Source organism: Palaemon carinicauda, chromosome 10 (assembly GCF_036898095.1).
Source record: "Palaemon carinicauda isolate YSFRI2023 chromosome 10, ASM3689809v2, whole genome shotgun sequence".
Taxonomy (NCBI): domain Eukaryota; kingdom Metazoa; phylum Arthropoda; class Malacostraca; order Decapoda; family Palaemonidae; genus Palaemon; species Palaemon carinicauda.
In genome coordinates this window covers 160,336,126-160,353,251 of record NC_090734.1, presented here as the reverse complement: position 1 = coordinate 160,353,251, position 17,126 = coordinate 160,336,126, and the positions used below count along the sequence as shown (strand labels likewise).

The 17,126-nt window shown below is 45.3% G+C and overlaps 1 protein-coding gene across 2 annotated transcripts in view; it reads left to right on the top strand.

The window, feature by feature from the left end:
• Nucleotides 1-8,359: 8,359 nt before the first annotated feature.
• Nucleotides 8,360-17,126, top strand: part of LOC137648923 (glucose-6-phosphate exchanger SLC37A2-like) — a 115,864-nt gene continuing 107,097 nt past the window's right edge. For both annotated transcript variants that reach the window (XM_068382115.1, XM_068382114.1), the window contains exon 1: nucleotides 8,360-8,543. In XM_068382115.1, the coding sequence (XP_068238216.1) occupies nucleotides 8,464-8,543 (80 nt within the window). In that variant the 5' untranslated portion in view covers nucleotides 8,360-8,463. The remainder of the gene's footprint in view (nucleotides 8,544-17,126) is intronic.

Sequence of the window (17,126 nt, the reverse complement as noted above, 5' to 3'; positions counted from 1 at the left end):
GGTGGGAGGGGAGACGAAAATAGTTAAAACTGACAAATATACTTTTATCAAACAGCGCCCAGAACATAGTCCTATTCTTTGGTCCGATTGGTATAACAGATAACATGCACCTATCTGCATTGACTCTCTGTCATGCACTAACTAGATAAAATTAGACGAAAGACTTGGTAGGAATCGTAGTTTCAGAATTGTCAAAAGGATTTTGATTGAACTTGGTCAGATAACATATATTAATATTGATATCTGTGACTACGATCCTCCGTGCGTAAATAATATGTGCCAAAGTAATCTAGAATTAGAAAAGGAAGTGACTAAAATGGGTAGGAGAGTGCAATCAATATCATATTTAATTTTCTGGTCTAATCTATATGGGCAAATTGGTTGTAAAGAAAGATATTTTAGGGACTGTTCTCTTTTTAAAAAGTTTGAAAAATTGAGGATAATCTGAGAATGGCCGCGTATGTCAGTAAACAGAATATGGTAATAAAATAACAAAATGTCCACAAATTTATCATCCATGGTCTAGGGCTCTGGGCAGATCAGATGTCTCCGAGTAAGTCGGTATCAAACCCCGAGGTAATTAGAGAGAGAGAGAGAGAGAGAGAGAGAGAGAGAGAGAGAGAGAGAGAGAGAGAGAGAGAGAGAGAGATAAGATCGGAAACAAAGGAACAAATAAAAGTTCAAACAATTATTATCAAACCCAAATAAGCGGGTGATGATTTGTAGTCCTTTATTTTAGATAATGTCGGATATGATATTAAAAACAACAAATCCAAGATAATAGAAATTAAATAAAATCGTATATAAACACCATCTGATAGAATTGGTATGTGCACAATGAAAGGCCAGACGTGAGTGGACTTAGACATAACAAATTAAAAGCATATTTGCAACATCATCACATGTTATAATAAAATAATCATTTGACACGGATGAAGTCTAATAATTTGTATATGTACAAAATATACGTGTTTAAATACACACGTTTCATGGTATTTTCTGTTTAGCAATTTACACCATCTAAATGAGACAGCAATTATAGGCCTATTGCCCGGAAAACAAAAAGATCCAAACGTTACTAAATTTAACACGTATACGAAACTACGGCAGGTGTCATTAACCATATGTCATATAACCCAACTGTAAGAACAATACATGGCAAATTCAGTATTTTGTTCTTTTTTCATAGTTGGAAAAATATGTCAAACTCGATATTTTTGTTTACCTAGTGTAAGATGAGGCTGCTTGCAGCGCCTAAGCTCCGCCCACATAAGTGACGTCATTGTCTACGTCACGGGCTATCTGTATTTCCTTCCGCTGTGCATGATGCAGCAGCGTCAGTTGCAATGAAGATAAGAAACAACGCTGACTGTCATTTCTTGATCCTGCCTAGTTTAAGATCTAACATGGCGCAGTGAGTAGGATATTAAGAGGACCTACTGTAATAACCGTGGCACAGCATGGCACCACCATCGAGACGACCCTCTTTTGCATCCCCTAGGGGCAGGATTGTAAGAACAGGAACCTTTGGAACCGGCGTCAGGATGTCGCCGGCTTCCGTGTTGCAGGCTCACCAAGTGCTGCAAACCCAGCAACAAGCCATCCAGAATCTTCAGGCCGAGATAACAGCGTTGTCACTCCGGGGTACCAACGTCCCCCAACCAAGGATCCCTTCGTCTGCAGCTCCGGAAAAGTGCGAGGCTGAGGTGTCCCCTGCAGCCTTCAGGTCTTGGAAACGGTCAATGGAGTGTTGGTTGCAACTGTGTAAGTTGAAGCCTATCGAGGCAGTTCACCATATAAGGCTTCATTGTGTTCCGATATTGCAACGTGCCCTCGATTCTAGGTATACTGACGCCCAGTGGAGTGCCCTGTCTACTGAAGGGGCATTTAATGCGGTTAAGCAAATGGTAGTGAAAGCTTCTAACCAAGCGGTGCAGTGGCTCGAGTTTTTTTATTTGGCCCAAGATCCTAGTGAGTCCTTTAATGATTATTTTATCAAGTGTACGCAAAAGGCTACTGATTGTGCATTCACATGCCCTAATTGTAATCATGATTTATCCGAATATATGCTTTTGCGCAAGCTCATGGTAGGCCTAAGTGATAAAGTGCTCAAAAGGCAAGTGTTTCAATCATGCAATAATATCCATGATATCGATTCCCTTAGAGTCATGTGCAGTGCATTCGAGGGCGCCCGTGACGACGCCCTTCGTAATAGGGCATGGCTTAGCAGCTCCCCTAGAGCGGCTGCTCTCGGTGGGTTCGAGGAGGAACACGAGGTGGAGGTGGCAGCTGCCTTTGCTAAGTGTGACAGGAGTACCTCTGTAAAAGTACAATTGCGTCTTTGTGGTAATTGTGGTACTCGTCATAGCCCTGGGTATTCTTCATGTCCCGCAAGAAGAACGACATGTTACGGGTGCGGTAAAACCGGTCACCTGAAGAAGTGTTGCAGAGGGCGGAGTGTCAGGAATAACGTTAGTGGTCTGGCCGAGGAGTCGGACATAGCGGGTGCAGTGATTGCAGTAGTCATGGCGGCAGAGGCAAGGTTGCGGAATGGGCCCTCCCCACAACCCACTATTCGTGTTGATGTATGCTTGGCCAACTTGAGAGAGTGGTCCTGCGTCCGAGCGGTGCCGGACACTGGTGCCCAGGTTTGTGTTGCAGGACCCGCTATTCTTGCGATGTTGAACATAAAACCAGCTAAGCTGAGGTTAAAGGGAGGATTGCGAGACTTCGCCAACCTGCATCTGAAGTGTTTAGGTTCAACCTCTTGCACCATAGAATACAAGGGGAGGCATACAACTCAGGAAGTATACTTCGTAAAGTCCTCCATTGATTTTTATTTATCCCTGGATGCTTGCAAGAAACTTGGTCTTGTGCCAGAAACGTTTCCTAACCACGCTCCCTTCACGGACTCTGCCCCCGCAGCAGCTAGTACAACCCTTACATTAGCGGAAGCAACTGATCAACCCGTGAGACCGTCGGCCATTCCGTTTCTCCCTAGTGAGGAGAATATTGCCAGATTAGAAAACTGGTTATCAGCCCATTTTTCAAGTACGACTTTCAACACTGAGAGAGAACCCCTCCCGGTAATGGATGGGGAACCCCACCGTATTCACTTATTACCTGACGCAGTTCCTTACGCATGCCACACACCTGCGTCGGTACCTAAGCACTGGGAAAAGGAGGTGAAAGCCCAGTTGGAGGAGGACGTCAAGAGAGGGGTCCTACAAAGAGCTCCCCCTGGAGAGCCCACGGAATGGTGTTCACGTATGGTGGTCGTGGCAAAGAAAACGGGGCAACCCAGACGTACGGTCGACTACCAAAAACTTAATGCAAGTTGTAGAAGGGAGACGCACCATACCCCTACGCCCTTCGATATGGTATCCAGCATTCCCCTTTGCTCATACAAGACTGTGGCCGACGCCTATTGGGGATTTCACCAGGTAGAACTGGACAAGGAGAGCATACCTCTAACCACGTTCATTACACCTTGGGGTAGGTACCAATACCGAAGGACACCAATGGGACATTGTTCTGCCTCCGACGCATATACACGCCGTTTCGATGATGCCATTGAAGAAGTACCCAGGAAGTTTAAGTGTGTGGACGATACACTTCTGTACGATTTGAGCGTAGAAAGAGCCTTTTGGCATGTGTACGACTTCCTTACTGTCTGTGCATACAAGGGCATCACTTTGAAACCAGAAAATTTCAAGTTTTGCAAGAAAGAAGTGGAATTTGTCGGATTCGACGTCGGTTGGGACTCCTACAAGCCTTCAGAAGATTATTTATCTGCCATAAAACGTTTTTCTATGCCCCAAAAGCCCACAATATCCGACATCAGGTCATGGTATGGTTTTGTCAATCAGCTGGCCCCCTTCCTGACAACGGCGCCCATCATGACCCACTTTAGAGACCTGCTGAAGAAGCCCCCGGGCAAACAGGTTTATTGGGATAAGTACCTTCAGGAAAAGTTTCGTCAAGTGCAAGACATCGTCTGCAAGTTGGCCAAGGACGGCCTCACCTACTACGATAAGCTGCGGCCGACTGTTGCAGTCACTGACTGGAGTAAGGAGGGGGTGGGCTTCGTCATCCTCCAACAATATTGCAGTTGCACCTCCGTCGAAACCCCCTTCTGTTGTAGAGATGGTTGGAGAATAGCACTTTGCGGCAGTCGGTTCCTCACGCCCGCCGAGTCTGGGTATGCAGCTGTGGAGGGAGAAGCCCTTGCAGTGGCTTGGTGCTTAAAAAAGGCAAGGTTGTTCTTATTGGGCCGCCCGAACTTAACCATTGTCATGGACCACCGCCCCTTAGTCAAGTTACTAGGCAATAGGAGTCTCGGCGACATTACCAACCCCAGACTGTTTAGATTAAAGGAGAAAACATTATTGTACAATTTCAACGTTAAATATCTACCAGGCAAGAGAAATCATGCTGCTGACTTTCTCTCTCGTTTTCCTACCCTGAGGACGACGCCAGATGGACAGGATGCGAGCTTCAACGAAGAATTAACGATTGCCATGGTGTCAGCAATCGCAGAAAACCTACAGGAGCGGTGCACTATAGACGAGAAAACTGGTGAAGAGGCAGCCCTGGACGACCCAGCATATCAGCTGCTAGTCGCTCGAGTGAATGCAGGGGATTGGAACCCGAAGAAATCTCAAGAAATTGCATGTTTGAGGCCCTTCTACGGCATCAGAGAACGTCTCTCTATATCTGGTAACCTGGTCACATACTGTTTCAACGACAACTGCATCCGCCTTGTCATTCCCGAAGGGCTCCGTCACCAGATAACCGCCAACCTCCATGCTGGACATCAAGGCCTAGATACAATGTTGAGGAGAGCGAGACATTCGGTCTATTGGCCAGGCATCGAGGGTGACCTCCAGCATCATCGTTCATGATGTACATCGTGCGACGCCCACGCACCATCACTTCCTGCCGAAGTCATGAAAATGACCCCTGCCCCAGAGTATCCGTTCCAACAGACTGTCATGGACCTGTTTCAGCTCGAAGGACGCATGTATATGGCATATTGTGACAGGCTTACAGGCTGGCTAGAAATAGCCCACTTCCCCAATGGCACCTCGTCTGCAAAGGTCATGACAAAACTTAGGCATTACTTCACTCGATGGGGAGCACCCGAACAATTGTCTACCGACGGCGGCACCAACCTGGTGAGTGAAGAGATGATGACCTTCTACAGGAGATGGAGAGTTGACATACGCTTATCATCGCCCCACTATCCGCAGTCAAATGGGAGAGCCGAGGCCGCGGTTAAGTCCGCGAAAAGGATAATTAGAACAAGTATCAGTGGGACTGGAAGCCTCGATAACGACAAGGTATCATTGGCCATGCTACAATACCTGAACACGCCTTTAAGAGGTATAAATAAATCTCCGGCGCAACTGGCAACCGGGAGACAGTTACGGGATGGTGTACCGACTGCAAAACACAACTATATGATAGACCAACATTGGAGAAAATCCATTAGAAAAAGAGAACTTCAAGTAGCAGAGAAAAATGAGAAGATAATCGAAAGCGGCAGCGACAGGAGGCTAACGCCCTTACAGCCAGGCACTCACGTTAGGATTCAGAACCAGATGACCAAGGCCTGGGACAGGCTGGGAATCATAGTCGAGCAACGACCTCATAGACAGTACGTCGTGAGACTAGATGGTAGTGGGCGTCCGTCCATAAGGAACAGAAGACACCTCAAGGTCACTGAACTGCCCGTCAATGAGACAAGAGGAGCCACTCCTACCGACGACGAAGTGGGTCATGAGCCTAAGTTTCCCCCATCAGCGCCAGAGGTACGGCCTCCAAGGAAGAGAGAGGCCCCTGCCTGGATGAACGATTATGTTTAATTATCTCTGCTTTGATCTTGCATTTATAAAATGAAAAATTCTGTTTTATTTTACTGCACTTAGACGTGCATTGATTTCATTTACAAAATTATATTTTGTAGGAAATTTTAAGTTAGGTTGGTGTTACATTCACGACTCAATTTTAGTGCACATCTTACAATGCTGATGTAATTATTGTTTCATTGAGGTTACGTTAATGTTGTCGATGTTGTTATCTCTCTCTCTCTCTCTCTCTCTCTCTCTCTCTCTCTCTCTCTCTCTCTCTCTCTCTCTCTCTCTCTCTCTCTCTCTATCCCATCTGAACGTTACCATTAATTATTACGATTATGATTTACCTTATATGTCTGATGTTTTACATTAAGAGAGTATAGAATTTTGTTTATCATATCTGTTTTTGATATTGTCATTTATAAGTTTTGAAAATATTACCCTCGTAATATTTTGGGAGGGAGATGTAAGATGAGGCTGCTTGCAGCGCCTAAGCTCCGCCCACATAAGTGACGTCATTGTCTACGTCACGGGCTACCTGTATTTCCTTCCGCTGTGCATGATGCAGCAGCGTCAGTTGCAATGAAGATAAGAAACAACGTTGACTGTCATTTCTTGATCCTGCCTAGTTTAAGATCTAACACCTAGATATGCATTAGTAAATTTTTTTTTTCTTGAAACCATTATTAAGTACTGAAATTTTATATATGTAGCCTATATCTCTTTTCGAGGCATTGATAGTGGTCCTTAAAAAAAACCTATTCTTCCTTTTAACCTAAAGACAATAATATGTTTATGCCAATAAACAAATGTCCAAAATCATTTCAATCATAAGATTTATTTGTTAGCTTAAGACAAAGCTGATAAACATTGACAAATTATAGATTATATATTTTATTCATAAGATATATTACTAACCAATTTCAAACGAGTTAAATAAATACATTTTTTAGATATTGAATGAAGTCAAAGTCTAAAACAACGTAAAAAAAATAGAACGACAATATATTTTACACAAAAAAATGACGACGTTTTCCTTGCAGATCGTTCATTGTCGTCATCAACCTCGGGTATCTCACTTCAATATCTTAAAATATTTATTTACTTTTACTATATCAAGGCAAATAAAAATAAAAAGGAATAAAACATAGATAATTCTATAGTTTATTCCTGAAATATATCACTATAAAGCTTTAAATAATGAAAAGAAACACGATTTGGGATATTTAAGGAAGTCGAAGCTCAAGACAACGTAAGAGAATCAAACGACAACACGCCGTCAACCTAAGGCATCCAGTGTTGTCAATCTAGCGCGAAATGCGCTAGATCTAGTGCATTGGCATCACAAAATGCGCATAGATTTTGTATTTTGCGCATAGCGCATTTTAGCACAAATTTAATTGGTTTGATGCATTTTTAGTGCATTTCTGAAATGTATATATATATATATATATATATATATATATATATATATATATATATATATATATATATATATATATATATATATATATATATATGTGTGTGTGTGTGTGTGTGTGTGTGTGTGTGTGTGTGTCGGGTAAGGTACAATCAATTCTTTATAAGTGAAGTTGAATAGCCCAAGTTGAACTTGTTCTATACATTCTCTCTCTCTCTCTCTCTCTCTCTCTCTCTCTCTCTCTCTCTCTCTCTCTCTCTCTCTCTCTCTCTCTCTCTCTCTCTCTCTCTATTGTAATATTTATAGTAGATTACAGAATATATCACTGTTGTTCATTTTCATTACAAATTTTGATAAATTATATTCCTCAAGTCTATAGTTAATGTTTGAACCTGCGTAGCAATTCTTCTATAAGGCCATAATTGTATCCGATTGCATTGTATGCCAGCCGTATTATTCGTATAACAAACCCGTATCCAGCATTAGGAATAATTACAAATTGTTAATTTGACTTCCTTGATGTTAGTTCACCTTCTATTTGAAGTATAACATCGCCAAAATTCATGTAGGCCTATACTACACAGTATTCTAGAAGTTTTATTCCAGCTGTGACCAAGTTGTGGAATGATCTTCCTAATCGGGTAGTTGAATCAGTAGAATTTCAAAAGTTCAAAGTTGGAGAAAATGTTTTTATGTCGACCAGGCTGACATGAGTCTTTTTATAGTTTATAAATGACATATCTGTTTTTGACGTTGTTAATAGTTTATATAGGACATATCTGGTTTGACGCTGTTACTGTTTTTAGAATTATATGTTGTTAATTTATTCTCATCATTTATTTATTTCCTTATTTTCTTTCCTCACTGGGCTATTTTTCCCTGTTGGAGCCCTTGGGCTTATAGCATCTTTCTTTTCCAACTAGGGTTGTAGCTTGGCTAGTAATATAATAATAATAATAATAATAATAATAATAATAATAATAATAATAATAATAAATGGAGAAAACTCTTCCTAGCGCATTTCTGGCGCATTTCAGACCTCAATCTAGCTCATTTATGGCCAACCTAGTTGGCAACAGTGGAGGCATCTCAGCTGAGTGTCACTTGTTGTCCTGACTCCTGGCGTGAAGTGGTGTTGTTGTTGTTATTGCTTAACTGTAACTTCCCATTTATGAAAGTGCATTAACCATGGCTAAGTTAAGCCCCATGATACGGGTTATCGATACCAAGTGTTGTGTCAATGTATCTCAACCAAGAAGGCTTTTGTCGTAAGTTATATTGAAGGAGAAAGAATGGGTCTTTGACGTAATTATAGAATTTGCGAATATTCAGAAATTCCGTGTAGCGTTATTTATGCATAGTAGACTGTATGGGAAGGTAAATTTTTAGTTTCAGCCAAATTTGGAAAAATGCAATAAAAATATATTTGTTGCATCAGAAATAGTGTGGTTTCAATGAATTTAACGTTTATTTTGACTGCAAACCAACCGATTTAGAGATTTACTATGTATACCCTAGTTCATCCCACCAATTATGGGGGACACCCTTTGGGAACCGGGGTTTTGGGTGGGGGAAGGGGGGGGAGGGTGTTGGGGCATTGAATGATATTTGCAATAAATGAATAATTAATGTTCCAGCACCCCTCCCCCATACCCCTAACTAGGCCTACCGGGGGGAGGGGGGTAGGGCCCCCCAGCGACCCCCCCTTAAAGCCACAGTAATTTTCAGGGCACCACAGAACCTAACAAACCCACCTAACCTAACCTAGGGGCCCTGTACCCCTACCGGGGGGGGCTTCGCCCCCCCTGCGACCCCCCCTTATGGCCAAAGTAATTTTCAAGGCACCACAGAACCTAACAAACCCACCTAACCTAACCTGGGGGCCCTGTAATCCTACCCGGGGGGGGGCTTCGCCCCCCCTGCGACCCCCCCTTAAGGCCACAGTAATTTTCAGGGCACCACAGAACCTAACAAACCCACCTAACCTAACCTAGGGGCCCTGTACCCCTACCGGGGGGGGGCTTCGCCCCCCCTGCGACCCCCCCTTATGGCCACAGTAATTTTCAAGGCACCACAGAACCTAACAAACCCACCTAACCTAACCTAGGGGCCCTGTACCCCTACCGGGGGGGGCTTCGCCCCCCCTGCGACCCCCCCTTAAGGCCACAGTAATTTTCAGGGCACCACAGAACCTAACAAACCCACCTAACCTAACCTAGGGGCCCTGTACCCCTACCGGGGGGAGCTTCGCCCCCCCTGCGACCCCCCCTTTAACCAGGGGTAAATTTGAATATATATATTTTGTTAAATCACTTCTTACCTTAAACGGAAGATGACGATGAAGATGTGGAAGGTTGTGGTTGACCCTCTTCTGAATCATCAAGTACTGGAATACATTCAGATTTGGTACAATACCACACATGTCTATCCTCACGAAAATGTAAAGGCGAATCACATTTACCACACTGGACACTTAAAGGTAATACGGAATGCTCCCTTAGAAAACGATTCACTACTTCAGGAGTTCCATTATAATTCCCATGAAATAGGCCGATCACATCAAAATAGGAATAACGACATATTTCACACAACCGTACCGGAGGATCCATGACAGTAAAATGACGTGTGATGAAAATATAGAAACCGGAACTTTTGAAAACCGAAAACAAACGACAATCACGGGTTTCTCCCATAATGAAATAGGGAAAAAAACAAAATAGTATCGTTTACAATGTTATATTGCACGAAAAACAGATCCTTGAAACAAGACTGAGAGACCAATGAATCGTCCAATAATAACCCTTGAAAAGAACCCAGTAGTATTTTGATTGGAGGAGCGACATTAGTGGGAGGAGCAAATGCGCATTCAAGTAAATATTGTCACATTACGCAATGGGGCGGAGCCAAGTAAGATGAAAACAGACATACAAACGAACAAGAGCTACCTTGCGTGCCCATGGAAAGATATACACTAAACTTAGAAAAAGTCAAGACCTTCAATTCCTGAAATATTTTTTTTCTCTGTAAGTATGCATTAGCGACAATAATGTATTGAGAAGAAGTGTTTTGTTATCACGTGCTTTACTAGGAAAATATATTAATATAATACATTTCCCAATTTGGTTGAATCCAAAACTTTACCATATGGGTATTCAGAAACAAGGGTACTTAGTTAATTACGGGGTACGACAGGATGACTGTGAGTCATCTTTTTTTTTAGGGGAATAAAAAAAGATATGATCATCTTTTTTTTAGGGGAATAAAAAAAGATATGATCATCTTTTTTTTAGGGGAATAAAAAAAGATATCATCTTTTTTTTTAGGGGAATAAAAAAAGATATGATCATCTTTTTGGGGAATAAAAAAAGATATGATCATCTCTTTTTTTTTAGGGGAATAAAAAAAGATATGATCATCTTTTTTTTAGGGGAATAAAAAAAGATATGATCATTTTTTTTTTTTAGGGGAATAAAAAAAGATATGATCATCCTTTTTTTTAGGGGAATAAAAAAAGATATGATCATCTTTTTTTTTAGGGGAATAAAAAAAGATATGATCATCTTTTTTTTAGGGGAATAAAAAAAGATATGATCATCTTTTTTTTAGGGGAATAAAAAAAGGTATGATCATTTGTCATTTGCACGTGGCTGATTTAAGTAAATATAGCCACGTTGCATAGCTCTAAAACAGTAGGCCCACCTTAAACTTTTAAAAAAGACCATCATTTTATCTAATTTGTCTATCATAGTCCTTGGCTTATTGTCCTGTTTGGTAGAGAAAAAATGAGAAAGTATTTGTCTCCTCTGTACCCCAACCTAACCCGACATAGGGAAAGGTCACCCCTTTTCCCTAACCTGACGTCCTGAAGACCCGTTGAATTGTTTCTGCGTAGGCGAGCCGTTTCGCTTTACTGAAGTACGCGACTTGCGCGGTTTTACCCAAAAATTTCTTGCTGTGACCTTAGGGTAAATGTAGTTCGTTGTGATGGTAAGCTAAGAATGCGGTAGTTTATGGGGTTGTCGTAGAGGCCGTAACCCCCCCCCCAGTAGGTAGATAGTAGGTAATGTTAGGTGGGGGAATCTTGGGTTAGGTCCGTGTTCTTGTGCCTTTGTAGATGTGGAGCCTGTCGCTACGAACTACAAAAGCTCCGTGATCCATATCACGGAAATTATTTCCTTGCATAGTCTTATAGTCTTATGGTAGCCTAGTCTACTACCGTACATCAAAATTGATAGCTTGGAATAGTCGTAACACCGGTCAGTTGAGAGAGGTAGAGAAATGTTGGCGAGTGGCTGTAAAATTTTACTAGACAATGCTCGTGCCAATTTTATAGATTCGTACCATAGTCTATAAATTCCGGCCTTAGCTAACCTAATCTTGGGAGGTACAGCCCTTGGCCTTATATTCTCAACTCTCCTCGACTGCCACTTGTATTTTTGGGCTCAAGCCATGGCGTCCTGATGGAAGGTTCCTTTTTGGTAGCTTCCTTGGGTAAATAACTACTAAGATATTCCCAGAGAATTTAACCACAGGTTATCACAGAATTCTAACTTCTGGAGCGAGTATCCTAAAGGTTTCCCTTTTAAAGACATCGTATATCAACAGGGGACGCATGTATTAACACGCCACATAGCTATCTACACCCCGAACAGAGTTAATGCTTCGGTGTGTAAAGGCGGAGAATAGCTGGGAGCCGTTCCATAGCTAATCTCATCCGTGGCTACTTTTGGTACTCGAGACGTAAACAAACGGGCGCCATTGCTTAAATGACGTCACGTCCGTCTTCATCCTTTGTACAGTAGCTCGCCTTACTTAGACGGATTTTCCCTGTGCTAACTTTATCGTCTTGCATCTTTATCATGTCCGCTACCTTCGGCCTCGCCTTCTTCGGGAAAGTTGAGTACAAGGTTCCAGTATTGTTTAGTTAAGCTCTGACCGTAAAGTAAATATTACTTTTCGAGATAATTGTTGTTTGTGGCAGAGCTGTGCCTCTACCGGACCCGCCATTTTATGGCGTCGTTGTTGTTCTGCATGCCTTATTTAGTTAGCCACAACAACGCTTCCGCCCTTATTTACTAATCGATAATATTAGTTTATTTAGTCTTCATAGCTAGGAACTTTTATATCGTGTTTTGACGCTTTTTTACCGGTCATCGATTGACCCCATACCAGTTGGCTACTATAGCCCCCAGGCAGAGCGCCTATATTAGTGTTCATGCATGATTTTATCAGTGATCCTAGGCTTACTTATGAAGATAGTGGCATTATTTTACAATACTATTGACTGTGATGCAAGTGTTTTCGCCTTCAGGGACCATATAGGGGATAGGTTAGTTAGTGTACCTTCCTAACCTAACCTACATGTAGGACCCCTATATGCTTCCTTCATCCCCCTGCCCCTTGGGCATTCCCTCTGTGTAGCCTTGGCTCCCCCTACCACGTAAGGGGATCAAGCTCTTATCAGAGTATGTTATCGCCTCTATGTCCTCCCTAAGGGAATGAACCCCCCTTAGGGTTGCGCCTGAGAGTGAAGAACGGCTAGTCTCTCCTTTATTGCTAGGACTAAGTCTACGACTTCCTGCGATAGCGATATGTCTTCTATCCTCCTAGTTCAGGACGTACATCCCTGCTCTAGGTTAGGTTTTGGAAGGGTCATTCTGTTCCTTGCTGAAACTGTACCCATGCACCGTTTCAGTCAGGCTGCCTTACCTTAGGTTAGGGAGTGTCCTCCCTTCCTTAGTGGCCGCTCTGGTACAGAACCCCTTCCATGGAAGACTCTTCTCTTCTCCCCTCCCCACCTATCTCTTGTATAGCCTAGCCTATACTTAGGTTAGTCTATACCCATCTGTCCCCTGTCCTACAACTCCTCCTTAGGGTGGAGTAATAGGGCTACCTTGAGCTTCTGTGTACAGTCCGCTCTGGTACATATACCCTTCATAGTATCCTATGGGGTTAGCCACTGGATGTGTTCTGTATGCAGGGGTCTCCCCCCCCCCCCCCTTTGGGTGTCCCCTAGCCCTCCCTTGGGCTACCCTAGCTCCCGGTCCTCTGCGGCCCCTGCTTCTGGGTGATAGAGCCAGCCTCTATCATGGGTACACCCTCTCAGGGGGGATGTCTGGGAGTCCATGGCTGGACCCCCTTACATCCCTCCCTCTGTCTCTTTCACTATCTGGGTGCCGGTCCCTTGCCGCCTCCACTGTCGGCGATACCCACCTCCTACCTTGGTGACTCACCCCATACCCCCATGGCCGCCAGTCCTCCGTGTGCCGGGGGACTGCCGCCTGCCGCCGGCTTCCAGCCGATGGCTCTCCCCCTTCCTCATTGCTTGGCCGTCCGCCCGCCGGCCGGCCCCCGGAGTACCGGCATCCACTGCCGGCAACCCGGTTCTGCTATAACCATCCTTGTTCCTGTCACCAATCCAGCAACCTCCGGCTGCCGGAGCCGCCGCTCCCTCTGCCGGAGCCGCCGCTCCCTCTGCCGGAGCCGCCGCTCCCTCTGCCGGCGTGCCGCCGCTGTGCCGGCGGCCGCCACCCTGGTATTACTCTTGACTTATATTGTCTGTCCTAATGCCAGAAACTCTGCTGGAGCGGCCTCCGGCGTGCCGGAGGTCTGCCGGAACCTTCCGGAGGCGTCAAGACGACTTGCACCCCCTTCTACTAGCTATCATCTAATACTGATAGCCCTACACTGCAACCAGATGGCCTGTTTACGTTAATGGATCAGTACCTTAGTACTGTTCTACTGGTAATCATGCTGTCTTTTTGCATTCTTCAGGTTTCCAGCATGCTGCGTGTATCTTAGCGCGGCTGGTTGCCGGAAGCAGTTACCCTTTGGGATCCTTTAGCCCCCTAATTTGGGACTGAGTGGCCTCAGTCCCAAACTTATCCTTGACAATTCCCATGGAATTCCATTGCCCTATGGACTTCTACTGGAATTCTATCCTGCGCCTTCGGCCACCTCGGATTATCCAAGGATGAAGCTTACGGTAACCAGCCGGGCGGGATGCACGGAGTATGTTTCTTTACTATCTCAATCCTCTGTGCATCACACCCTTTATCAAGTTAAAATTAATGATTAATATTAACTTAGTTTAAGAGCCATTCTTATGACTCCCCCATACTCATTTTCTCTTTCTTCCACAGGAGGAGCAGATGAAGTGTGACTTCGACTTCTGCGCTGTGAAACGCCCGCACTTCTACGGGCATACGGCTTGCAGGTGGGTGCGTGGCTTCCAGAAAAATGCCACCGGACCGTACCTGGCCACTGAAGAAATGAGGTCCCTTTTGTTCCCAAAGGCCTCCCCTGATTCTGTGGTGCCCAAGGATTTGATCTCCACTGTCCAAATTACGGTGGAACCAGATGTAGTCATGGCCCAGTCCATGCACGAGTGCCACCTGGATTCCGAGGATGACGAACACATGTCGGATATTTCGGAGGGCACGGAGAAGACCCTTATGGCTCAAGGTGCTGAAGATGATGAGGACCAGGTGGAATACACCGAGTCGGAGCAAGAGGTCGCTCCTCCTTCCATCACCGCCCCTACTCCTACACCGACGGAAGTGTCTCTCCCGTCTACCTCCGCTACCCCGGAACCCATGCCATCCGCCCAAGAGATGTTCCGGATGATCAAAGCCATCATGGACGACAGGCTGAAAGAAAATCAGGAGTTCATCAGGTCCATGATAGGTTCCAAAGAACCGAAGAAGATCTCGGTTAAGGATCTCCCCGCTTGCTCACATGCCAACCCATGGAGGTATGCTGAGCATATGGTTATCGCGACCGGCAGGATCTTCGTCAGCGACAAGATCGGCACGGTCCCCCTGGAAGACGTGGAGTTCTTCCCAAACTTCGAGGCCTACCCGGACTGTTACGTCCGGCTTCGCTCTGAACCTGCCTCTAAAGAGGAGACCGAACCAAAAGAGGAGATAGTGTTCGATCTCGCGAAGGCCCAGGCTATGCTAGCCAATACGTTTAAAAGTAGGGGTTTTACCTGCTCTAAGCTTCCGGCCCTGAGCAAGAAGCACCCTACCTACGTCGCACCCGAGGATGCAGTCCTTCCATTCATGGAAAAGGCCTTCGCTGCGTGCCTCAAGGCTGTGGAAGAGGGAAAAGCCTGCCCTGCACTGGAGGAGTGCAGACCCTTCTCCATAGTGACTCCCCCCGACGCTCGACACTGGAAGGACATCCAGCATACTTTCGTGGTGGGAAAGCTAGATCCTGACGTCGCCGGACGTCAGTTTAATGAAGACCTCCCGAAACTCAACGATCACCTCCTTCGTCGGGAACAAGATACGAAGGAGAGGCTCGCAGCATCCATGTCCCACCAGGTCCAACTTGACATCATGGCCTGTAACACCAGAGTTCCAGACCACTACATGGTACTTGCCAAATCCCACATGGCAACCCTGGTGAAGGATATGTACCACTTCATGAAGGCTTGGAGAGCCTGTCGTGAATTCGTGTTCGCAGGTGCCACTGTGAAACATGAACCCCGGAGGCTGATTTCCTCCAACATCTGGGGTAAACACCTCTTTCCTTCTGACCTTGTGAAGGAGATCACCGACAAAGCCGCCACGGAGAATAGGAACCTTCTCCACAAGTGGGGCATGTCAAAAAAGAGGAAATCCTCTCAGGACGACGGACCTCAACCTAAGAGGAAATCTTCCAAACAGAAACCCCAGCAACGTCAATCAAGACGACAGTTTCCGGGACCCGCTACTTCCCAAGTGGCAGCTCAGCCACAGCAGACCTTTCAGCTGGTCACCCAACCGGTCTTGTCACAGTCACCGGTTTTCACCCCTGCTTTTGAGCAACAGACGACTACCTTTCGTCCCAAAGGTAGAGGCTCAAGCAGAGGTGCAGGCAGAGACGCGTCTCGCCGTCCCTCCAGAGGCAGAGGAGGAAAGGGAGCTAGCGGCCGAGGCAGTAAGCCCTCGGGACACCAGAAGCAATGAAGTGCTTCCGGTGGGAGGAAGACTCCGCCAATTCCAGGATCGTTGGACCTTCGATCCCTGGGCACACAGCATCGTCAAGAAGGGTCTAGGCTGGAGTTGGACTCAACCACCCCCAACCTTCCAGCAATTCTTCCAACAATCAACCCCCCTTCTGGAAGAATATGTCCTAGATCTCTTGAACAAGAAGGTGATAAGGAAGGTAAAGTCCACCAGGTTCCAAGGGAGACTGTTTTGTGTCCCCAAGAAAGACTCCGACAAACTCAGAGTCATTCTGGACTTATCCCCCCTCAACAAGTTCATAGCGAACGACAAGTTCAAGATGCTGACTCTTCAACAGATAAGGACCCTTCTGCCTCGAGGTTCTTACACGGTCTCCATAGACCTGGCGGATGCCTACTGGCACGTTCCAATGAACCATCACGCTTCCTCCTACCTAGGATTTCGACTCCAAAGGAAAAGCTACGCCTTCAGGGCTATGCCCTTCGGCCTCAATGTGGCCCCTCGGATCTTCACAAAGCTGGCGGACGCCATAGTACAACAGCTCCGCCTCCGAGACGTCCAGGTGATGGCCTACCTCGACGATTGGCTAGTCTGGGCTCCATCGCCCGAGGATTGTTTAAAATCCTGCAGCAAAGTCACCCAGTACCTAGAACACCTGGGATTCAAGATAAACGTGAAGAAATCTCGCCTCTCTCCAGCTCAGAAGTTCCAATGGTTAGGAATCCAATGGAACCTTCAGTCACACTGTCTTTCCATTCCCCAGAAGAAAAGGAAGGAAATAGCAGGGTCTGTCAAGCGACTACTGAAATCCAAGCGGATCTCAAGACGCCAGCAGGAACGAGTTCTAGGCTCTCTACAGTTCGCCTCAGTAACAAACCCAGTGCTTCGTGCACAGTT